Source organism: Aotus nancymaae, unplaced genomic scaffold, assembly GCF_030222135.1.
Source record: "Aotus nancymaae isolate 86718 unplaced genomic scaffold, 86718_ANA_hifiasm-v0.15.2.pri h1tg000079l, whole genome shotgun sequence".
NCBI lineage: Eukaryota > Metazoa > Chordata > Mammalia > Primates > Aotidae > Aotus > Aotus nancymaae.
Window position 1 is genome coordinate 14,095,107 of NW_026988494.1, and position 26,124 is coordinate 14,121,230.

General features: G+C 38.2%; 1 protein-coding gene and 2 pseudogenes across 6 annotated transcripts in view; 1 reads left to right on the forward strand and 2 right to left on the reverse strand.

The window, feature by feature from the left end:
* The window catches only part of TUSC3 (tumor suppressor candidate 3), a 303,958-nt gene that overhangs the window by 132,558 nt on the left and 145,276 nt on the right, over positions 1-26,124 (forward strand). Inside the window, exon 7 of one of the 6 annotated variants that reach the window (XM_064368760.1) lies at positions 21,511-21,938. The exons of the other annotated variants lie outside the window; for them this stretch is intronic. Coding sequence (XP_064224830.1) covers positions 21,511-21,675 — 165 coding nt within the window. The 3' untranslated portion in view covers positions 21,676-21,938. Of the gene's footprint in view, positions 1-21,510; positions 21,939-26,124 lie in introns of those variants that run through there. 6 annotated transcript variants of the gene reach the window in all.
* LOC105726359 (protein mago nashi homolog) lies at positions 1,011-1,565 on the reverse strand (annotated as a pseudogene).
* LOC110568926 (clathrin light chain A-like) lies at positions 9,881-10,613 on the reverse strand (annotated as a pseudogene).

Consider the following 26,124-nt stretch of genomic DNA (forward strand, 5'->3'; position numbering starts at 1 on the left):
CGCTTGTCAACTTTTGTTATTTGCAACTGCTTTTGAAGACTTAGTCATAGAAAATATTTGCCTAGGCCAGTGTCCAAAAGAATATTTCTTAGGGTTTCCTCTAGGATTTTTAGTTTAGGTCTTATTTTTAAGTCTTTAATCCATCTTGAGTTGATTTTGTATATATGGAGAGGTAGGGGTCGAGTTTCATTCTTTTGCATATGGCTAGCCAGTTACCCCAGCACCATTTATTGAATAGGAGTTTATTCCCCATTGTTTATTTGTATAGACTTTGCCAAATATCAGGTGATTGTAGATGTGTAACTTTACTTCTGGGTGGTCTATTTTGTTCCATTGGTCTGCATGTCTCTTTTTATACCAATACCATGCTGTTTTGGTTACTGTAGCTTTGTAGTATAGTTCAATGTTGAGTAATCTGATCCCTCCGGCTTTGTTACTTTGCTTAGGATTACCTTGGCTATTTGAGCTCTGCTTGGAGTCCATATAAATTTTAGAATAGCTTTTTAATTTTTTTTTCTAATTCTGTGAAAAATCAAGGTAAATTGAGAGGAATAGTACTGAACCTGTAGACTGCTTTGGGCAGAATGGCCATTTTAATGATAGTGAGCCTTCCAATCCGTGAGCATGGGATGTTTTTCCATTTATTTGTGTCATCTGTGATTTCTTTCAGCAGTGGTTTTGTAGTTCCCCTTGTAGAGATCTTTCACTTCTTTGGTTACATGTATTCCTAGGTAATTCTCTGTGTGCGTGTGTGGCAGTTGTGAATAAGAATGTGTTCTTGATTTGGGTCTCTGCTTGAATGTTACTGCTTTATAGAAATGATACTAATATTTGTACATTAATTTTTGTATTCTGAAACCATACTGAAATTGTTTATCAGGTCTTTTGACAGGTTAATTGACATTTTTCTGCCTTCTCGATGTAGGTATTTAGCACTAAAAACATTTCTCTTAACATTGCTTTTACTATAAAACCTTATAGTAATGTAGGGTTTTCTTTTTTTTTTTTTTAAAGACAATCATTTATAGTTTATTAAAAAAATACTGCCCTGATATACACAAAATTTTCTTGATAATGCTAATTAAAAACTACTCCCACCCTGCCTTGTCCACACCAATATTCAATCTAGATTGGTTTAATCTTGAAGTGTAATCCAATAAGACTGAAGACCAAACACTTCAGGTCCTGGACAAGATAATAGAATACTCATAAGCCTTCTGGATCCTTGGATTGATTGACATCAATAAGGGAACCAATTTTTGATGTTGTAAAAGAAATGTGTTCATTTCCGATACGATTTCAAGCTCCTGCCGGCCCACTTAGTTAGGAGGAGGCCACAACGCATCATCCTCTTTGGTAATTTCACTGTCATCAATTATTCTCTTCAGTTCTTCCATCACACTTTTATGTACATAAGCCTCTTTTCTGATCATGACATCATTCTTGTAATTGCTGTTGTTGGCATATCTTAATTTCCCATCCGGTTGGAACTTGAACTCCAAGAACTCGTGGCCGAACTTGCCCTTATGCCCCACGTAGTAACGTAGATAAAAGTCACTCTCCATGGCTCGCAAAAGACAACCCAGAAGGAACTTCTAAGAGAAAGCTGCACCGCCGCGGCCTGCGCCCGACACTGACGTTTCAGGGTTTTCTAGATGTAGAATCATTTGGTCTGCAAAGAGAGATACTTTGACTTACATTCTTTTCCCATTGGGATGCCTTTTGTTTCTTTTTCTTGCCTTATTGCTCCTGTGAAGACTTCTAATAGTATGTTGAATAGCAGTAGAGAGTGGACATTCTTGTCTTGTTTCAGTTCTCAAGGAGAACGGTTCCAGCTTTTGTCTCCTGTTCAGTATGCTGTTGCCTGTGTCTTTGTCATAGATGGCTCTTATTATTTTGAAGTATATTCCTTTGATGTGTGGTTTGTTGAGGATTTTTTTCATGAATAGATGCTGGACATTATTGAAAACTTTTTCTGTGCATTATTGTGATGATCATATGGCTTTTGTTTTTAATTATGTGTATGTGGTGTATTACATTTATTTATTTGTGTATGTTGAACCAACTTGGCATCCCAGAAACGAAACCTACTTGATTGTAGTGGATTAATTTTTGAATGTGCTGTTGGATTTAGTTTGCTGTAACAATATTTTGTTGAGGATTTTTACATCTGTGTTCATCAGTGATATTGGTGTATAATTTTTTTTGCCAGGTTTTGGTATCAGTGTTGCTGTCTGGATAGAATGTGTTAGGAAGGATTCTTTTCTCCTTAATTTTTTTTTGAATAGTTTCAGTAAAATTGACTTTAGCTCTTCTTTATTATCCATCTTGTAGAATTCATGTGAGGATCCCCTCCTTGATTTTTTTTTTTTTTGAGTAGTTTCAGTAGTATTGGTACCAGCTCTTTATTCATCTTATGTAATTCGTCTGAATACATCTGGTCCAGGGCTTTTTTTGGTTAGTAGGTTTTTTGTTACTGATTCATTTTCGGAAGTCAATATTTGCCTGTTCAGGGTTTCTGTTTCTTCCTGATTTAGTTTTGGAAGAGTGTGTGTTTCTAGGAATTTATCTGTTTTCTCTAGATTTTCTAGCTTTTGTGCAAAGAAGTGTTAATAGAGTGTCTGAGTAACTTTTTATTTTTGTGGCACCAGTTGTAATGTAATTTGTCATTTCTGATTGTGCTTACTCATTTGGATCATTTCTCTCCCGCCTCACCACCACCATCACTTTGGTAATCTAGGCAGTAGTCTATTGATCTTGTTTATCTTTTCAAAGAACCAACTTTTGGTTTCATTGATTCTTTATATGGATTTCTTGGCTTCAGTTTCATTCAGTTATGCTCCGATTTTAGTTATTTATTTTTGTCTGCTACCTTTTGGGTTAGTTTTTTTTCTTGTTTTACTAGTTTCTCTAGATGTGATGTTAGACTGTTAATTGACATTTTTCTGCCTTCTCGATGTAGGTATTTAGCACTAAAAACATTTCTCTTAACATTGCTTTTACTATATCCTAAAGATTTTGGTATGTTGTATCTTTGTTATCATTTGATTCAAAGAATTTTTTGTTTTCTGTCTTAATTTTGTTGTTTACCCAAAAATCATTCAGGAGCAAGTTGTTTAGTTACTGTGTAATTTTGTGCTTTTGAGATTTCCTCTTGATATTAATTTCTTTTTATTCCACTGTGATCTGAGAATATGCTTGGTATGATTTTGATGGTTTTGAATTTTTTAAAATTTAGTTTGTGACCAAGGATATGACTGATCTTCGAGTATGTTTCACGTTCACGTGAGAAGAATGTTAATTCTGTGGTTGCTGTGCAGAGTATTCTGTAGATGTCAGTTAGGTCCACTGCATTGAATTTAAGTTCAGAATTCCTTGGTTAGTTTTCTGCCTCAATTATCTGTCTAATGCTGTGAGTGGGGTCTTGACATTCCCCCACTATGAGTGGGGGAATGTCCAAGTCTTTTTGTATATCTAGAAATTTTTAATGAATGTTTTATGAATTTGGGTGCTCCAATTTTGGATACATATATGTTTAAGAGACTTAAGTCTTCTTGATGAATTGAACTCTTTATCATTATGTAATTGCCTTCTTTGTCCTTTTTTAACTGTTGTTGATTTAAAGTCAGATTTATCTGATATAAGTACAACCTCTGCTCTGTTTTGTTTTTCATGTGAGGGTTAGATATTTTTCCATTACTTTACTTTGAGCCTATGAGTATTGTTACATGTGAGATGGATCTATTGGAGACAGCAGAACATATTTTAATGCAATTTTCCACACTGTCTATTAAGTGGAGCATTTAGGCTGTTTACATTCAACGTTAATATTGATATGTGAAGTTTTCTTCCTGTCTTCCTGTTGTTAGCTGGCTCCCTTTTAGTCTTGATTGTGTAGTTGCCCTGTGGGATCTGTGGGCTATGTGCTTATGTGTGTTTCTGTGGTAGCAGTTATTGTTCTTTTGTTTTCATGTTTACAACTTTCTTAAGCAGCTCTTGTAAGGTTAGTCTTGTGGTAATGAATTCTCTTAGTGATTGCTTCTCTGAGAAGTATTTTATTTCTTCACTTACCAGCTTAGTATAGCATGAGATGAATTTTTTGGTTGGAATTTTGTTTCTTTTATAAAAGTTGGCCCCAGTCTCTTTAGGCTTCTATGTTTTCTGACAGGAAGTCCTCTGTTACCCTGATAGGATTCCCTTCATAGGTGATATGACCCTTTTCTCTTGCTGCCTTTAAGATTTTTCTTTTGCATTGACCTTTTAAAGACTGATGACTGCCTTGGGGATGGTCATCTTGTTTAGTTTCTTGCAAGGAATCTGCATTTCTTGTATTTGCACATTCATTTCTCTAACAAGATTGGGGAAATTTTTGTGGGCTGTATCCTCAAATATGCTTTTCATGTTGTTTGCTTTCTCTTCTCTTAAGAAAGCAAAATGAGTCATAGGTTTGGTTGTTTTACATAATCTCTTATTTCTCAGATACTGTTCATTTTTTTAAATCTTTTTTCTTTATTTTTATGTGACTGTGTTGATTCAAAGGAGTGATCTTCAGGATCTGAAATTGTTTCTTCTGTTTGATCTTGCCTATTGTTAAGACTTCCAACTGTAATTTGAAATTCCTATAGTGAATTTTTCAATTCCAGAAGTTTAGTTTGTTTCTTAATATATCTTTGTTGTCTTTGAAGGTTTGGATTGCTTTTTTGTCTTGGATTAGATTTCAACTTTCTCTTGAGCTTCTTTGCCATCCACATTCTGAATTTATATCTTTAATTTCACACATTTCAGCCTGGTTAGGATTGATTGTTAGGGAGCTAGTGGAATCCTTTGGATGTAATAAAACACTGACTTTCTCAATTCTTGTAGTTCTTGCACTGATTCCTTCTCAGAAGGAACTGAAACTTCATGTTTGTTGTTGTATTGTGTTGTTTTGTTTTTAATTTGCTATTGTTTGGTTGGGGTTTCTTTACATTCTTTTTTTCTTGAAAGTTTGACTATGGTATATGGTATGTACAGTCAATTGGCTTTTTTTCTGAGTGCTTTCATATGGCCAAGACTCTGTACGGTATCCTTGGTTGTAAACAGGTTCCTGAGGTGGGTTTCACAGGCTTTGAGTGTTGAAGCAGTGTGGTTTTGTTTGGTGGTGTAATTCAGAGTGCAGTCCAGTAGATGATACTCATAAGACTCGGACCTGCAAATAGGATCTTAGTTGCACGCTCTGCTTTTTTATTTCACTGCATCCACAATAATGCTCTGGGGAGGGAAGGCACGGGGCGAGATATGACTGCCTCTCTGGTTTCTAAGCCTGGGTGGTAACCCTTTTAACTACGGGTGCCTTTCCAGTGTTTTCCTTGCCCTGAGGGTTGGTGGGGAGCAGGCTTTAATGGGTTGTGTTTCTCCGTCCCTTAGAAGCAGTCCAGGAGACTCCTTGGGAACCCACTGTTCCTCTATACTTCCCAGAGTCAGAGCGAGTTGTGGAGTATGTTCACTGGTAGTGGTGATGCAGTAGGTGAAGGGCAGAGAATACCGACCAGGACAGTGGTACCACGTGTACAACTGGTATATTTTCAGCCTGGCAGCCCGACAAACTTGTGTTCTCCTGACCTGGCAGGTCTCCCTCCAGTGTCTGCACCAGGAGCAGGCCCAACCAGCTAAGCTTGTCCTATGCCTTCTGCACCCAGATCACCGTTCTAGGCATTTGATGCCTTGGGACTCCCTGGGGAAGAAGGTGCAGCTGGCTGTCAGGGTTGCACTTGTCCTGGACTGGTCTTATGAAAGGAGGGATGTCCAGCTCTGATGTTAGCACATGAGCCCATGCCACTGTCTTCTGTGTTCTGAGAGTGAGGGCTGCTTCTCCACTCAAGCTAAAGCTACGGATCTCAGCTTAGTATCCCTGGGTGGTGTGCTCAAGTCCTAGGGAGTTGGAGCCAGATCCAGGAATACTAGCCTGTTGCTGTCAAGCACCAGCTGTGCTGCAGGAGGGCAGACTGCTTCTAGGCCTCCGGCAAAACACTCAGATGGGGCAATGGAGGCTGTGCTGTGGGCACACTTCTGCAAGATTGCTCAGGCAGACAGTCTTAGGAGGGGCACAGGGTGATATGGATCAGATGTACCCCAGTCCCATAGCAGTCATGGCCCTGCTCTCTTTCAGCCTAGCAGACAGCAGGAGCTACAGCCACTTAGTACAGTATGGCAAGCCTTGGGGCATGGGCACCTATGGTTACATTTCACTGCAGCTGCACTGCATGGTGGAACATTTTGGGATGCATGTAAGTTAGAACTGTGCTTCTGACTATTCTGTGGGGGCTCTCCTGCCAGTTCAAATGTCTTTGGGGGTCTTGGGAAACCTGTAGCTTGGATCCCAGAGGTATGTGGTGGGAGTGTGGTGCCGAAGTTCCTTCACTCACCGCTTCTTTAGATCTGGTTTGGGATGGGGCCAGTCCTGGTGCCCAGTGACTCTGAGGGGCTTCCTAGCTTCCTCCCTTTCACTCTGCATCTCCTCTTTACTGATTTTCAGTGCTTTCTCACAAAATATTTATTCAGAATGTGGTGGTTTATTTGATATTTTGGTTCCTCTTGTGGAATAGACAGTTACCAGCTGTTTCTAGTTAGACATCTTGAAGATTTTAAAAATTCTTAAACAGATGGATAGATCATTTGTTCTCTTAACAGAAAGTTTATTATTAATGCTCTGTCAACAGGACTGTGTTTTGAATTGTATTTTTCAGAAGTGGTGTTCACTGCAGTCCTCTGAGCCATTTATTTCTACTTCACATTGACCTTAACATCCACAGCATATGCTTTGGGGAAACACTGCTTAGAATGGCACATAGTGTGTGACAATCAACAGAATCAATAAATAACAAACGTATATCAACTCTGAAATTATTCTGTCTTTAATAACTTAATTTTCCAACTGCACTGAAGCAAATTGGGCCTGCGAAGCTTAATGAAAGACAGGAATATTTTTTTGGGTCTTCATTTAGTTCTTAGTTTTTTTGAAAAATTGGTGGTATTTGTAAGGTTAGTGAATTTGCTTACAGTTTTGTATATTAATTGTGAAATCAAACATCTAGGAAAACCTGAAGATATTGATGAAGTGTTTCTTCATTGAACTTAAATGTAAATGAAATCAGAGAATATAAAGAAAATTAATCGTACAGGCAGTGTGATGCTTTGCTGATTTGCAAGTTTGTTTGTTTGTCACTATTAAGATGTTATGTAATGGCACAAGTCAAGTACTAATGGTTCACTTAACAGCATGAAAGTCAACACAAAGCAATCATTTTTGTGTAGCTAAAGGGAAACTATACAAATGTATGGTTATATGGGACATAAAAACAATTTCTGTTGTTAAAAAAGCAATCATCTGTAACAAAATGCATTTAATGAAATAAAGCTTATGTGTAGGTTATAACTCCCACCATGAACAAATATGTTATTTTACTTTCAAGATTTGAATTTTAGCTACTGCCCAAGGATTGCTGTGGGTTTGCCAGATATAGTCCAAAAATTATCACTGCATTATAATTCAGTTGTGAGTAAAACTAAGTGTTACATTCTACATGTACAAGCAGAACATTTTCTTGCAAAATGACCTACTGATTTTGTCTAAAATTTATCGAGGCAGTTTTTTCTATGTCTTAGGCAGCCATATGATACGTTATCCAACTTTATATACTTTCATGCCTCAGAGATTTTGCACATGCTAGGTCTTTGAGAGATATGAAGAATGCTATCTCATTTAGTCAGAAGTTAAAAATCATATAGACTGATTTAGATTAAACGTAATTATTATGTTTTCTGTTTTCTCTTTTTTTTTTTTTTTGGTGAGACAGAGTCTCGCTCTGTCACCAGGCTGGAGTGCAGTGGTGTGATCTCGGCTCACTGCAACCTCCGCCTCCTGGCTTCAAGCTATTCTCCTGCCTCAGCCTCCTGAGTAGCTGGGACTTCAGGCACATGCCACCAAGCCCAGCTAATTTTTGTATTTTTAGTAGAGACGGGGTTTCACCATATTGGCCAGGATGGTCTTGATCTCTTGACCATATGATCCTCCTGCTTCGGCCTCCCAAAGTGCTGGGATTACAGGCGTGAGCTACTACGCCCGGCAGAAATATTTACAAAGGGCATTCAGTAGTTTTATTATAGTCTTCATACCATCAGCCAAAAGAATGTTAACATTGTACTGAAAACTTTAAATGAAAAAAACCCAGCAAGACAAGAGCAATTGGCACACATTAAGGATATGCAGAAATCTTGGTGGTAATATTTGGAACTGAGATTCTTCCCTCTTATTTATTCATGCCTTTATTTTTCTATCCAATTAACATATTTGTTAGGTATCTGCATTAGTAGTACAAATATATCATGGAGCTCATAGTCTAGTGGGGTTGTATAATATGATATAGGTTAGCCTAAAGTCTCAGTCTTCAGAGCCTGGCTTCTTATTGAGTTGCATGATATTAGAGGCTGGAATTGTTTTAGAATTTTGCCTCAGCACCATGGTCATTTTATGGCTATGACACTGCATCTGACCTCTTTCAAACTCTGCCTTATTTTTATATTACTTTTTATTTTTTCATATTTGTGTCTGTCTAGTTGGCTTTGGTAGAATTCCATGCCTTCATCTCTATCATCTGTTGTTGCTGCTTCATTCTTTCTTTCCACTTGGTTTTAATTTTTAGTGTCACCATTTTAACTGTATGCATTCTTGATCTTAACATCTGACTGAATCTTGATTGACAACATAGACTGCTCTTACACTTACTTTCAACTATTGCTACCTACCTATGATCCTGGCAATTAATTACAATGAAGGACCACGTGATTTGTACCCTTACTTCACACATGATAGATACTAAATAAATGATGTTGCACAGATAAATCTTCCTTTGCAAATAGGAACTCAGATTATATCTTCAGCCTTTCAAAATGCTAACTATATCAGGAAAAAATTGTTTTCCCTGCTAACGCTTGTTTGTACTTTGTAATTAAAACCACATGCACAGAGGGATTATAGAACTACAAAATGAGAATGTATTTTAATATGTCAGACTTCATCTAATACAGTTGATTATTCTCTGAGTATCAAGAAGAAATACTACATCAGAGGAGAAAGCATAAGAACAAAAAGAAAAGAATCAGTCCTCCCACAGAGAAAGGAATAAACTACTTGTTAACTTTTTCACATGCTTTAAATTTTTTCCAATTATGGAAAATTGTGTAGTACATTGGAAAGAGTCTTATGGTCTTAAAAAAACAAAGAAATTATTTTCATTGTATCAGTAAAGTTGAGTACAATTATATTAAAGATAATTCGTGATTGTATACATTCAGGACTGAAAAAAAAAGCATTTTTCATTTATATCTCTACAATTTTTTTAAGATCATGTACATTTCAATAACTCAGAAAAATTCTCTTCAGTGCATGTCTATAATTAGCATTATTAGGTTTTGATTCCATATAATGCTAGTCAATGATTTTAATAAATTTTTCATAGGCTTAGATGAAGTAAACATCCAAAAACTAACACTTCAGTATTTTTTTTTAACTTCTAGGTTCAAGGGTACATGTGCAGATCTGTTAGATAGCTAAATTGTGTGTCACAGGGGTTTGGCATACAGATTATTTCATTGCACAGGTAATCAGCATAGTAGCCAATGGGTAGTTTTATGATCCTCACCCTCAAGTAGGCCCTAGTATCTGTTCTTTCTTTTGTTTTTTGTTTTTGTTTGAAATAGATATTTATTCTCAGAATAATCCACAAAAGCACAGGTTGAGACTACTGTTAGGAGGCTTCCCTCTCTTCCTTTTCCTCCTTCCCCTCCGCTCTATGTGACAGGGAGGACACAGATGAAGGAAACATGCAACCACAAAAAACGATCAGCTGTAAACACAAAATAGTTTGGTCCAAAAGAATTCAACATAACTAATCCAGTTACTTTGTAGAACTTCACTGAGTAGTATTAAGATACAGATGTAGTGTTTCCAAGGGCGGTCTGGTGCCTGCTTGAGGGAGTTGAGGACTGAGTGCATGCAGGAGACCTCTTTGGCCTGCTGGCTAGACTTGGGTTTACAGTCACATGGCAGTGCCGGGCGACGACCCGTCAATGTCATTTACAAAGTCTTCTGCCCTGTTTTTTGCTTTGGTTTTCTGTAGTTGCTCATCCTTTATCTCTTGCCCACCACTCCTCTAGCTCCTTTATCCCTTTTTCTTTCTACTCTGCTTATTGCTTCTGAGAATAGGCAGCAAGGCCTCTAAATGTTCCATTTTCTCTTCTTTCCATTTGCGAATATTTTCAGGCTGTGATTGCTATCAATCCACTTGTGAAATAGTTGCATAATTGTCTCTTGGACCATTACTTTCCTGGTGGTAGTCACCATTGTCACTCCATCAGCATCATCTGGACTCTCAGGTGTTTGCCTTGTGGCTAGGGCCTAGGGGCACCACCGTCCAGGATGTTGAAGGCCTTGTTGTTCTTGATACCCATACTCTGGCTCTCATGCTGTGCCAAGAAGGCTGTAGCTGGGTCTTCTTCACTGGCGCCAGCCACTCTATTCCCAGCACAGGATCCCCAGGGGTGCCAGCAGGGACACCAAATGGATCGTACTCCATGGTGGCATCCAGCCATGGTGGGCAATTTAATGGCACAGACACCAATGGTAAGAGACAAATTAACCAACCCACCAACACCATGCCTGGCAATCACGGCTGTGGTGGCAACTGGGAGATGATGTTCCCTTCTTTGTGTCTATGTTTACTCAGTGTTTACCATCCACTTATGAGAGCATGCTGTATTTGGTTTTCTGTTCCTGTGTTAGTTTGCTTAGGATAATGGCATCCAGCTTCATTCATGTTTCTGCAAAGCACATGATCTCATTCTTTTTTATGGCTGCTCAATAGTCCATGTTATACATATGCCACATTTTCTTTATCTGGTCTACCATTGATGGACATTTAGGTTAATTCCATTTCTTTGCTCCTGTGAATAGTGCTGTGATGCACATAAATGTCTATGTGTCTTTATGGTAGAGCAATTTATATTTTGGGGGGTGTATACACGATAATGGGATTGCCGGGTCAAATGGTAATTAATTCTGTTTTAAGTTCTTTGAGAAATTGCCAAACTGCCTTCCACATTGGCAGGACTAATGTACATCCCACCAGCAGTGTATAAGCTTTCCTCTTCTCCACAACTTCGCCAGAATCTACTATTTTGTCTTTTTAGTAGCCATTCTGATTGGTGTGAGGTAGCATCTCTTTGTGGTTTTAATTTGCATTTCTGTAATGATTAACAGTGTAGAGCATTTCTTAGGCTTGTGGGCCATGTGTATGTCTTCTTTTGAAAAGTGTCTGTTCGTGTCCTTTGCCCACTTTTAAAGGAGTTGTTTTTTGCTTATTTAAGTTTCTTGCAAATTCTGGATATTAGACTTTCGTCAGATACATAATTTGCAAACACTTTATCCTATTCTGTAGGTTGTTCGTTTATGCTGTTCATAGCTGCTTTTGGTGTGCAGAAACTCTTTAATTTAATTATGACCTATTTGTCAACTTTTCTTTTTCTTGCACTTGGCTTTGAATGTCTTCATCATAAAGTAATTGCCAGGTCCTATTTCGAGAATGGTATTTCTTGGATTATCTTCTGGGGTTTTAATAGTTGTGGTTTTACATTTAAGTCTTTCATTGATCTTGAGTTGATTTTTGTGTGTGGTATAAGGAAGGGGTCTAGTTTCAATCTTCTGCATATGGCTAGCCAGTTATTCCAGCACCATTTACTGAATAGGGAATCCTTTCCACATTATTTGTTTTTGTCAGGTTTATCAAAGATCAGATAGTTGTAGGTGTGCAGCATTACTTCTGGGCTCTTTATTCTGTTCCATGGGGTGTGTGTGTATATATTTGTACCAGTACAATGCTGTTATGGTTACTGTAGCATTGCAGTATAGTTTGAAGTCTGGTAATGCCAAATGCTTCCAGCTTTGCCCATTTTGCTTAGGATTATCTAGGCTGTTTTTTCGTTTCATCGTATCAATTTTAAAATTGTCTTTTCCTAAATCTTTAAAGAATGCCCTTTGTAGTTTCATAGGAATAGCATTGAATTTCTAGATTGCTTTTGGGCAGTATGACCATTTTAACTATAGTGATTTTTCATAATTATGAATACGGAACGTTCTTCCATTTGTTTGTATCATCTCTGCTTTCTTTGAACAGAGTTTTATAATTGTGAAAGACTTTAGAGTTCTTTCACCTCCTTGATTATCTGTGTTCTTAAATATTTTATTCTTTTTGTGGCAATTGTCAGTGGGATTACATTCTTAATTTCACTTTCAGCTTGGATGTTGTTGGTGTATAGGAATGCTGTCGATTTTTGTACATTAATTTACTATCCTGAAACTTTGCTGAGGTTGTTTATCAGATCAAGGAGCTTTTGGACAGAGACTGTGGGGTTTTCTAGGTATAGAGTCATATTGTTAGCAAACGTAGATAGTTTGACTTCCTCTGTTTTTATTTGAGTGCCTTTTATTTCATACATTTGCCTGATTTTTCTCTGGCTAGGACTTAACAGTACTATGTTGCATTGGAGTAGTGAGAGAAGGCATCATCTTGTTCCAGCTTTCAAGGGGAATGCTTACAGCTTTTGCCTATTCACTATGATGTTGGCTGTGGGTTTTTCATAGAGGGCTGTATTTTTTTTGAAATATGTTCCTTCAGCGTCTGGTTTGTTGAGGGTTTTTAATGTGAAAGAATATGGAATTTTATTGAAAGCCTTTCCTGTATGTATTAAGATGATCATGTGTTTGTTTGTTTGTGTTTTTGGAGACGGAGTCTTGCTCTGTTGCCCAGGCTGGAGTGCAGTGGTGTGATTTTGGCTCACTGCAACCTCTGCCTCTTGGTTTCAAATGATTCTCATGCCACAGCCTCCCAAGTAGCTGGGATTACAGGTGCTCGCCACAGTGCCCAGCTAATTTTTGTGTTTTTAGTAGAGACAGCATTTCACCATGTTGAGCAGGCTGGTCTTGAAATGTTGGCCTCAAGTGATCCACCCGCCATGGCTTCCCAAAGTACTGGGATTACAGGCATGAGTCACTATGCCTGGGACATATGGTTTGTTTTATTAGTTTTGCTTATGTTATACAGCACATTTATTGATTTATGTATGTTGATCCAGTGTTGCATCTCAGGGATGAAGCCTACTTCATCATGGTGGATTAACTTTTTGATGTCCTGCTGGATTTAGTTTGCTAGTATTTTGTTGAGGATTTTTGCATCCATGTTCATAAAAAATATTGGCCTGAAGTTTTCTTGTTTGGTTCTCTGTCAGATTTTGGTATCAGGATGATGCTGGCCTCATAGAATGGGTTCAGGAGGAGACCCCCTCCTCTTTTTTTTTTTTTTTTTTTTTTTGCAGTAGTTTCAGCGGGTATGTTACCAGCTTTTCTCTATACATCTAGTAGAATTGGCTTTGAATCTTTCTGGTCCTAGGCTTTTTCTTACTGTTAGGCTTTTTATTATTCAATTTCAGAACTCACTATTGGTCAGTTCAGGGATTCAGTTTCTTCCTGGTTCATTCATGGGAGGTTGTATGTTTCCAGGAATTTATTTCTTCTAGATTTTCTAGCTTGTGCGCATAGAGTTGTTTGTAGTAGTTTCTGAGGTTTTTTTTTTTCTTTTTCTCCGTAGAGTCAGTGGTAACATCCCCTTTGTCATTTCTGATTGAGTTTATTTGGATATTTTCTCTTCTTTTAATAGTCTAGCTAGCGGTCAATCTAACTTACTTGTTTTCCACTATTAGATTGTGTAACCACAATTGTCTCTTTATAGGTCTTTATGAACATGTTTTATGCATCTGTGTGTTCCTGTGTTGGTCCATATATATTTAAGATACTTAGGTCCTCTCATTGAATTGAGCTCTTTACTCCTATGTAAAGGGCTTGTCTTTTTTGGTCTTTGTTGCTTTAAAGACTGTTTTGTCTGAAATTAGAATACTAACCCCTGCTTTCTTCTGTTTTCCATTTGCTTGGTAGATTTCCCTCCATCTCTTCACACTAAGCCTGTAGATGTCATTGCATGTGAGATAGATCTGTTGAAGACAGGATACCATTGGCTCTTGCTTCTTCATTCAGCTTGCCACTCTGTGCCTTTTAATTGTGGAATTTAGCCTGTTTACATTCAAGGTTGATATTGATATGTGTGGATTTGATCCTGTCATCCTACTGTTAGCTGGTTATTATGCAGACATTTTTGTGTGGTTGCTTTATAGTGTCACTGGTGTATGTATTTAAGTATATTTTTGTAGTGGCCAGTAATGGTCTGTTCTTTCCACATTTACCACACTCCCTTCAGAACCTCTTTTAAGGTGGTTTTGATGGTCACGAATTTCCTTAGCATTTACTTTCTGAAAAGGATCTTACTACTTTGCTTATGAAGATTAATTTGGCTGGTTATAAAACTCTTGGTTGGAAATTCTTTTATTTTTTTTTAAGACTGCTGAATATAGGTCCCCAGTCTCTACTGGCTTGTAGGGTTTCTACTGTTTTAAGTGTTATAGAGGTTCCCTTTATAGGTGATCTTCTTCTTCTCTTTACCTGCCTTAACATTTTTACCTTAGAGAATCTCATGATTGTGTTTCTTGGGATGGTCATCTTGTGTAGCATTTCACAGGGGTTCTCTGCATTTCCTGACTCTGAATGTTGGCCTCTCTAGCAAGTTTGATGAAATTTTCATGGGTGATATCCTGAAATACACTTCCCATGTTGTTTGTTTTCTCTGCCATTCAGGGACACCAATGAGTCGTAGATTTGTTCCCTTTACATAATCCCATATTTTACAGAGATTCTGTTCATTCTTCTTTATTGTTTTTTCTTTATTTCTGTCTGACTGAGTTATTTCAGATAGCCAGTCTTTGACCTTTGAGGTTCTTTCCTTACCTTGCTCAATTCTTCGGTTAATACTGGCAGTTGTATTCTGAAATTCTTTGAGTTTTTCATCTCTATCAGCTCAGTTTGAATCTTTGTTAAAGTAGCCATTTTGTCTTTCATCTCCTGTATCATTTTATTGTATTCCTTAGTATCCTTGGACTGGGTTTCAACTTTGTCTTGATGATCTTCATTGATCACCATGATGAATCTTGATGAACTTCATTTTTGTCCTTATTCTTTTTTTTTTTTTAATTGCATTTTAGGTTTTGGGGTACATGTGAAGAACATGCAAGATTGTTGCATAGGTGTATATGTGGCAGTGTGATTTGCTGCCTTCCTACCCTTCACCTGTATCTGGCATTTCTCCCCATGCTATCTCTCCCCAACTCCCCACCCTGCGCTGTCCCTCCCATATTTCCTCCCAACAGACCCCAATGTGTAGCGCTCCCCTCCCTGTGTCCATGTGTTCTCATTGTTCAACACCCACCTATGAGTGAGAACATGCGGTGTTTGATTTTGTGTTCTTGTGACAGTTTGCTGAGAATGATGGTTTCCAGGTTCATCCATGTCCCTACAAAGGACGCGAACTCATCGTTTTTGATGGCTGCATAATGTTCCATGGTGTATATGTGCCACATTTTCCCTGTCCAGTCTATCATCGATGGGCATTTGGGTTGGTTCCAAGTCTTTGCTATTGTAAACTGTGCTGCAATGAACATTCGTGTGCATGTGTCCTTATAGTAGAATGATTTATAATCCTTTGGATATATACCCAGTAATGGGATTGCTGGGTCAAATGGAATTTCTATTTCTAGGTCCTTGAGGAATCACCACACTGTCTTCCACAATGGTTGAACTAATTTACATTCCCACCAACAGTGTAAAAGTGTTCCTGTTTCACCACATGCTCTTCAGCACCTGTTGTCTCCAGATTTTTTAATGATCGCCATTCTAACTGGCATGAGATGGTATCTCAATGTAGTTTTGATTTGCATTTCTCTAATGACCAGTGATGATGAGCATTTTTTCATGTTTGTTGGCCTCATGTATGTCTTCTTTTGTAAAGTATCTATTCATATCCTTTGCCCACTTTTGAATGGGCTTGTTTGTTTTTTTCTTGTAAATCTGTTTTAGTTCTTTGTAAATTCTGGATATCAGCCCTTTGTTAGATGGGTAAGCTGCAACTACCAAAGACCTTCTTCACAGAACTGGAGAAAACCACCTTAAACTTCATATGGAACTAAAAGAGAGCCTTCATAGCCAAGTCAGTTCTAAGCAAAAAGAACAAAGCAGGAGGCATCACACTACCGGACATCAAACTGTACTACAAGGCTACAGTAATCAAAACAGCATGGTACTTGTACCAAAACAGAGATATAGACCAATGGAACAGAACAGAGGCCTCGGAGGCAACACAACATATCTACAACCATCCGATCTTTGACAAACCTGACAAAAACAAGCAATGGGGAAAGGATTCCCTGTTTAATAAATGGTGTTGGGAAAACTGGCTAGCCATATGCAGAAAACAGAAACTGGACCCCTTCCTGACACCTTACACTAAAATTAACTCCAGATGGATTAAAGACTTAAACATAAGACCTAACACCATAAAAACCATAGAAGAAAATCTAGGCAAAACCATTCAGGACATAGGCGTAGGCAAGGACTTCATGACCAAAACACCAAAAGCATTGGCAACAAAAGCCAAAATAGACAAATGGGACCTAATTAAACTCCACAGCTTCTGCACAGCAAAAGAAACAATTATTAGAGTGAATCGGCAACTGTCCATATTCTTAATTGTATTTCTGTCATTTCAGCCTGGTTAAGAACCATGTTGGCCAGGTACAGTGGCTCATGCCTGTAATCCTAGCACTTTGGGAAGCTGAGGTGGGCAGATCACCTGAGGTCAGGAGTTTGAGATCAGCCTGGCCAACATGGTGAAACCCTGTCTCTACTAAAAATATAAAATTAGCCAGGCATGGTGGCATGCACCTGTAACCCCAGTCACTTGGGAGGCAGAGGCAGGAGAATCACTAGAACCTGGGAGACGGAGGTTGCAGTGAGCTAAGATCATGCTGTTGCACTCCAGCCTGGGCAACAAGAGGGAAACTCCATCTCAAAAAACAAAAAAAAAAACTATTGTCGGACCACTAGTGTGGTCATTTGGAGGTAATAAGACACTCCAGCTTTTTGAATTGCCAGAGTTCTTGTGCTGCTTTGTTCTTATCTTTATGGGCTGATGTTCCTTCAGTCTTTGAAGTTGCCATTGTTTGTATGAGTTTTTTGTTCTTTTATCCTCTTTGATGTCCTTGGGGCCTTGATTATGGTAGAAAGTGGGTTTGGTTGACTGGCTTTGTTTCAAGGAAGGTTTGGAGGGTCATGGCTTAGCTCAGGACTCCTGAGCTGCATGCTCTAACTCTAGGGGGCTGGTTTCAGGATCTAGATTTGTTCTCTTGTCTCTCCTGGTTACTGGAGGGGCTGAGTTGTTCCCAGATTGCTGGTCGCAACACTCCCATGGGTGATGGTAGCCAAAGTGCTTCATGGGAAGGTGGCAGTGGTGTTTGTGCTGGTTCACTCATGCCAGCAGCATCAGCATCCTGGCGGAATACATGCCCACTGGCCAGGCTGAGGCACTGGTGTGCAGGTGTGCTGGCATCCAAGCATGTGTTTGTACCATTGACAGTGTCATAGCAGGGCAGACATCTTTTGGGCATGGAACTGGTGCCTTCCATTCACACTGGCAGGAGTGGCAGTTCAGTGTTGGGGGCGAGGCCACTAGTGTCAATGCAGTGGTGGTGTCATTGGGAAGACTGGGCACTGGAGAGCACACAGTTAGCGCTCTCTGATATAGTTTGGCTGTGTCCCCACCCAAATCTCATCTTGAATTTTAACTCTCACAGTTTCCAGAAGCCATGGGAGGGACCCAGTGAGAGGTAATTGAATCATGGGGGCAAGTCTTTGTCATGCTATTCTTATAATAGTTAATAAGTATCATGAGACCTGATGGTTTTATAAAGAGGAGTTCCCCTGAATTAACTCTTTCTTGCCATCGTCCATGTAAGATACAACTTTCTCCTTGCCTGCTGCCATGATTGTGAGGCCTCCCCAGCCACATGGAACTGTAAGTCCAGTAACCTGTTTTTCTTCCCAGTTGTGGGTATTTCTTTATCAGCAGTGTTAAAACGAACTAATACAGTAAATTGGTACTGGTAGAGTGGGGTGCTGCTGAAAATCTATCCTAACATGCGGAAGTGACTTTGGAACTAGGTAACAGGTAGAGGTTGGAAAAGTTTGGGGGGCTCAGAAGAACACAAGAACACAGGAAAATGTGGAAAAGTTTGGAACTCCCTGGAGACTTGTTGAATGGCTTTGACCAAAATGCTGATAATGATATGGAAAATGAAATGCAGGGTGAGGTAGTCTCAAATGGAGATGAGGAACATGTTGGGAACTAGAGCAAAGGGGACTCTTGTTATATTTAGCAGAGACTGGTCATATTTTGCCCCTGCCCTAGAGATTTGTGAACCTTTGAACTTGAGAGAGATGATTTACGGTATCTGATAGAAGAAATTTCTAAGCAGAAAAGCATTCAAGAAGTGATGTGGGTGCTATTAAAAGCATTCAGTTTTATAAGGGAAGTAGAGCATAATAGTTAAAAAAATTGCAGCCTGACATCTAGTTAGAAAAGAAAAACCCATTTTCTAAGGAGAAATTCAAGCCCGCTGCAGAAATTTGCATAAGTAACAAGGAGCTTAATGTTACTCTCCAAGACAATGGGGAAAATGTCTCCAGGGCATGTCACAGGTCTTCATGGCAGTCCATCCCATCACAAGCCCAGAGGCCTAGGGGGAAAAAATGGTTTTGTGGGCCAGGTTCAGGGTCCTCGTGCTGTGTGCAGCCTAGGGACTTGGTGCCTTGTGTCCTAGTTGCTCCAGCTGTGACTGATAGGGGCCAAGGTACAGCTTGGGATGTGGCTTCCAAGGGTGCAAACTCCAAGCCTTAGCAGCTTCCATGTGGTGTTGAGCTTGCAGGTGCACAGCAGTCAAGAATTGAGGTTTGAGAACCTCTGCCTACATTTCAGAGGATATATGGAAACACCTGGATGTTGAGGCAGAAGTTTTCTGCAGGGGCGGGGTGCTCATTAAGAACTTCTGCTAGGGCAGTGCAGAAGGGAAATGTGGGGTCAAACCCCTCACACAGAGTCCCTACTTGGGAACTGCCTAGTGGAGCTGTAAGAAGAAGGCCAGCATCCTTGAGATCCCACAGTAGTGGATCCACTGATAGCTTGCACTATGTGCCTGGATCCCAGCATCCCTGGTATGAAACCCACATGATCATCTGTTCAGGTGGATTATCTGTTTGATACGTTGTTGGGTTCAGTATCTTGTTAAGGATTTTTGCATATATGTTCATCAGCAGTATCTTTTTAGGTTATGTCCTTTCTTGGTTTTGGTATTAGGGTGATACTGGCTTCATAGAATGATTTAGGGAGGTTCCCTCTTTCTCCATGTTGTGGAATACTGTCAGTAGGATTGGTACCAATTCTTCTTTGAATGTCTGGTAGAATTCTGCTGTGAATCCTACTGGTCCTGGGGGTTTTTTTGTTTGTAATTTTTAAATTACCATTTCAGTCTTGCTGCTTGTTATTGGTCTGTTGAGGGTATCAAATGAGCTAGGAGGGTTGCATCTTTCCAGGAATTTATCCATCTCTTCTAGGTATTCTAGTTTAGGCACATAAAGGTGTTCACAGTAGCCTTGAATGATCTTTTGTATTTCAGTGGTGTCAGTTGTAATATCTCCCATTTCATTTCTTACTGAGCTTATTTGGATTTTATTTTGTCTTTATTTTTTTTGGTTAATCTTGCTAATAGTGTATCAGTTTTATTTATATTTTCAAAGAATCAGCTTTTTGGTTCATTTATCTTCTGTATTTTTTTTGTTTGTTTCAATTTCATTTAGTTCTGCTGTGATCTTTGTTATTTCCTTTCTTCTGCTGAATTTGTGTTTGATTTGTTCTTGTTTCTCTAGTTCCTTGAGGTGTTACCTTAGGTGATCTGTTGTGTTCTTTCTGACTTTTTGATATAGGCGTTTAGGGCTGTGGACTTTCCTCCTAGCACTATCTTCGCTCTATACCAGAGGTTTTGGTAGGTTTTGGCTGTCTTTATGAAAGGGCCAATGCTGGGAGTCTAGTTGGCTATCTCACGACAGCTTTCTCAAATGCAAATATCTTGACCACAGAATCAGAATTTTACTCATCTTTATAATCCTCTCTATATGGCTGCACAAACTTGTTGAATGAATGAATGAGCCAAAGAAAGTGCATGTAAAATGACCAGACCTAATAGGTTATGTACATTTTATTATCTGATTAGGTCATAATGCTGCCTGTGTTTTCCTAGATGTTTATAAAATGTAAAGCCTGTTTTTGGAGTAATCTGAGAAATTGTTTCACATTTATTTTGATTTACATAGTAAGGAGACTTTACTGTATAAAATACAAAGGTTATTATTTATGAAATAAATAGCTATCAGTATATTGATATTATGAAATTTCTAGCTATCAGTATCAGTATTTAGTCTAGTTAATAAATTACTTTATACAGGTTATACTAGAGCTTAATATCTTCGAAAAGTTTTGTACTTATCCAAAATATATTTTATTTGGTTTACTCCAAACTGTGTGTTGAAATACAAAGTTAATATATACCATAAAAATTTTAAAACAATTAAAAATATTGTTTTTCTTTACTATAACTTGTACTCTTTTATCCCTTAAGATGAGACTTAAAACATAATATTGAAGTTTATAATATTCAAAGTAAGCTTTTTCCTAAAATGAATTTTATAATAGATGTCTAGCAAAGCTGCTGTGTTAATAATGCAAAAATGCTATAATTCTCTCCCAGAGAAGCAATTACTGTGAAAAGCAACATTTTATTTTGCCAAGAAATACAATTATTGTGTTGTACATCAAATTCTGCAAAAATCTGTTGAAAGCTCTGTAAGTTGGGTAACTTTACAATTTATTTTACTAAAAGAATGAAAACAGTTAATTATGAAATAAATAGTAATCATATATTGTATCTGAGACTTGATTTTCAGTTTATATGCTTACTAAGTCCTTAGGTTATAGTTTAAGATTCAAAATATAAACTCAACTTACAGTTCAGGAATGCTTTTCCCATTATATGAGACTGTCTCAAACCTCATTTGTGGAGTAGAAATGTTTTCATTATGTTATCAAGGTAATCTCTTATTTACACCACCTAAATTGTTTATATATTACATCTACAGCACCTAAATTGTTTATACTATTACATATACACCACCTAAATTTTTTATACTATTACATCTCAGAATATTTGCTAATAGGTAATTATAGTATCTGACAATATTAGATATTTAAGATATTTTTTCTATGCCATTCTCTGATTACTAGGTGAAAATTTTTTTATATGTTTGACTGTGATACATCTTCATTATGCTCTTCTATTGCTATAAATAGAAACCATTAGTTACTACAGTTTGCTTAGCAGTTAACAGATTAATATCTGAAAGCATGGACCACCCTCTTTTCTTTGAGACAGGGTCTCCTTCTGTGGCACAGGCTGGAGTCCAGTGGTGTGATCACAGCTCACTTTAAATTAAGAATCTTAGGCTCAAGCCATCCTCCCACTTCTGCCTCCTTAGTTAGTACCTGGCACCACAGGTGCTTGCCACCGCATCCAACTAATTTTAAATTTTTTTTGTAGAGACAGGGTCTTGCTATGTCAGCTAGGCTGGTCTTGAACTCCTGACCTCAAAGGATACTCCCACATTGGCCCTCCATAGTGGTGGGATTACAGGGATGAGCCAACCATGCGCAGCCACCTTCTGCCTATTTTAAGTGAACAGTTTTTATTAAAATACACTGTAAATATAACTAGCAATCATTTAACTGTAACAACTCTTCAGTGAACTGTAATGTATACTTCATTGCTGGTTATTAAGTCATTACTAAAGGCATTCCCATTTTTGAAAAAGTGGTTTTCATTTTCTCCTAGTACTTTCATTCACCATAGTTGTAGAAACTTTCAGACTTTTAGACTTGCCTCTCTCTCACTCTCATCAGTCTTTCTTGCTTTCTCTGTACCATTCATTGATGGTAGTAAAACAGACTTCTTGGATTTTTTTTTAAGTGTCCATCTGTCAGTATTCAAAACCTAGCATCAACAATGATACTATGGCCTGATATAATTGACGTGACTTTTAAAAATGCTGTTTGATCCAAGAAAAAGATTACATGCAGAAATTTATTTCCTTATTCATTAATATTTGTATTTTCTAATCAACTTTAGATGCTGATAGCACATGGCATTTTCCCTCTAATATGAGCTGGAAAGATGAGGAAGTTGTATAACAAGAATGAAAAGCCATTGGAATACTTTGTTACTAGTTAGACTTACTGCAGTTTACAAAGAGTATAGATGTTTTTTAGGCAGAGTATGGGAAAAATCTAATTCAGTGTTTTATAAAGCACTTAGACGTTAAATAGAACTTTTAAAATAGATTTTCTTTGACCAAGTGATTGTCCTTTCAACAAGTGCTATAGAAGCAAAAATTATATAAGCATCAACTAAATCCTCTATATAATGTCTCGCTAGCCCATTTTTTTATAAACAGGACTTGAGTCAGCAGAAAGGGCATTCCAATATTGCAGTATTAGAAATCTTCATTATCTACTTTTGAATAGATTCTATTATTAGTTGTAGAGATTAAATACCTTGTTCTTTGCGTGTTCCTTAGATTGAAAACAGGACAAGATTACAGTGAAAGCAGCAGCTTAGGGTATGAAATTCTAAGAGTCCAAATAATTTCAACTCCAAATAAGCTCTGAGTCCAGAAAACCAGTGGAACTGACTCAGAAAAAAAGTGAAGTTTATCATGCTTTTCCACCAGATATACTTACACTTCAAGTCATTTATTTAATCCAATTCAATGAATAACTACTGTGTGCTGTTCTCTCTGTGTAGCTCTGGGATGTAATAGTATTTTGGGCTCAGTTCCTGTATTTGTGAAGTTCACAATATATTCAGGGTTGCAGGTGATTATACAGTTAATTTTTGATAGTTTGAGACTAGCTATAATCATAATATAAGCAAAGTGCTGTGTGAACATAGTAGGAATGAAAGAGGCTTTTCCTTAGGCTGGATATTGTAGGAAAAAAATTAAATTTCTTCAGTTAATGGGCAATTGGAAAGATAGGACAGAGTGGACAAAGGCCATATGCCTTGTTCAGTTAACAGAGTGTAATTTGATGTGGGTAGTGCCTGTGAGACTTGAGAAGTGAGACTGGAAAGATAATTTGTTGCTAGATTATGAAGGACCTTGAAAGCTTTGCGATAATTTGCTCCTAATCATCTGAGCAGTAGGAAATCATGGAATGATTTAAGCAAGAGTGGTTTTGGGTAGTTACCTAAGAAGTTGTTTGTATAACAGACAAATGTCTGTTTCAGTGTTTGTCTGAAAGAGAATGTTGTCCCCTTTTCTGGTCCTTTGGCTAGAGAGAATGGCTGGAGCTTCTTTTGGGGTCAGGGAGCTTTGCCTGTTGGTGCTTCTGGCTGCCGGTTTCTCCAGTATCATCCAGTCTGGGATATATTAAATGAAAATCATTGTTGTGTTAGTCCTGAGGTCCCTGTTCTGTATGCTTTCTTCTCCCTACCTTTCTGAATCTTCCTATGTTTTTTGGGGGTGGGGAGACGGAGTTTTGCTCTTGTTACCCAGGCTGGAGTGCAATGGAGTGATCTCGACTCACCACAACCTCCGCCTCCTGGGTTCAGGCAATTCTCGTGCCTCAGCCTCCTGAGTAGCTGGGATTACAGGCACGCGCCACCATGCCCAGCTAATTTTTTGTATCTTTAGTAGAGACGGGGTTTCACCATGTTGACCAGGAAAGTCTCGATCTCTTGACCTCGTGATCCACCCGCCTCGGCCTCCCAAAGTGCTGGGATTACAGGCGTGAGCCACTGCGCCCGGCTCTTATGTTTGTTTTATATGTGATGTCCAGGGTATTTGGCAGTATTTAATCAGAGGGACAGATACAAGTATATCCAACTTGTCTGGAATTAGAAATCTTAAATGGACTTTAAAAAAATATTTTAGAAGTAAAATGTGTAAATTATGTAATACACAGATCATAAATGCATATTTTAATAAGTGTATATTTCCCTGTAATAATCAATATAAAACCTTTTTATTCCCCCACAAAATTTCTTAAGGGCCTCTTCTTGTACATCCGCCATTCCTCATAGGAAGCCACTGTTAACGATTTTTATCACCATAGATTACCTCGCCTATGCTTGAAGTTCCCATAAAAAGAATCACATAGTATGTGTCTGGATAGTTTTACTTAAGAAACATGTTTTTGAAATTGAAGATGATTTGTAAAATACTGTGTGTGTGTACTTTTTAGTTTAACAAATTTTAAGCCATAGAATAATAAGAGTAGTGTTTTGATGCACACGTATGTTCATCACGGCACTGTTTACAATAGCAAAGACCTGGAACCAACCCACATGCCCATCAGTGATAGGCTGGACAAAGAAAATGTGGCACATATACACCATGGAATACTACGCAGCCATAAGAAAAGTTTGTGTCGTTTATAGGGACATGGATGAATCTGGAAACCATCATTCTCAGCAAACTGACATAAGAACAAAATCAAACACCGCATGTTCTCACTCATAGGCAGGTGTTGAACAATGAGAACACGTGGACACAGGGAGGGAAGCATCACACATTGGGGTCTGTTATGGGGGCCTAGGGGAGGGACATTGGGGGGTGAGGAGGTTGGGAGGGGTAATGTGGGGAGAAATGCCAGGTATAGGGGATGGGGGGACAGAGGCAGCAAACCACCTTGCCATGTATGTACCTGTGCAACAATCCTGCATGATCTGCACATGTACCCCAGAACCTAAAGTACAAAAAAAAATGAGTAGTGTTTCAGGAAGGAAGTTAATGTTGTAGTCGATATAGTAGCTCTTTTGGGTTTGGGGGTTTTTTGGTGGTTCAGTATAGAAGTAGGTGCATGGAAATGTTGAATTCCCCACAATGTCATCAATCTGTTAGTAAAGCAAAGCCAAAAAATGTATTAGAATTTAACTACAGTATGAAAAACTTCGCAGTGTTTCAGGAGGAAGAAGTAGAAGAAGGATATTAATAGGGCTTTGGTGGGCTTAAATGGTTTAAGGTGAGCTTTTTAAGACAGGCAGCTTATGTGGATTAGGCAAATTCTGTGATGGAACAGTTTAGGTTTGTTGACACTGAGGCAAGAGTCTTAAAGTAAGCTGTTTATCCAGGTGTTTGGACTATTGTCTCTGATAAATTGATCTGTGAAAATGTCTTGAAGCAAATAGTAGGTAATTTTTTTGGTTTATAGTCTTATCTTTGCCAGGTAAAGATTTCCTTGAACAAACTACTAAGTCATATTGACACAGATGGTCTCAGTTCTCAGAGATAAGAGGTTGTTGATGAATTTGAGGTTTTTAAGGCCACTACCAAGGTAATGGAAATGTGATGAGAATGGAAGAGCCATTATGTAAGGGACCAATCATGGGTGTGTGGAGAAAAAAATAAAGAGAGCATGTTTTCTAGGCCTGATGGGTCTTACTTCTGTATACTTTTTTTTTTGTTGTTTACTCTGGCATTTACTCTTAAAGGACTTTTTATAGATATTTCAGATGAAAAAGACTCTAATGTTATCAAAGACAGAATCCTCTGTTTGAGTAAGAAACCCTTTTGTAAACATCTGTATTAAATAATAGTTGTCTAGCTTCTTCTTAAACAATTTAGATGATAGGGAAACTTGCTTTCTCATGAGACACCAGTTCTAGCTTTAGAATGCTTTATTTTTTGAGAAAATATTTCATATATGGAGCTCAAAACTGTTTCTTTGAAATGCTTAATAGTGCTTTCTTTCCTCCCTTTGGAATCTCATGGTATAAATACCTTTCAGGTTTCTTAGATCTGCTGATCAAATATTTGAGGTAGGTGTTCACACTCGACTCTCTTTCTAGGCATCCTCTTTCCAGCTCTTTCAGCTGTCATCATGTGCAGATTTGTAGTGTCTCACTATCCTGGTTTCTGATCTCTGCTTTGCTCTCTAGTTTGTCAGTGCCACCATTAATAACTGCAGTGTTCACATTGAATACTGTCCTCCA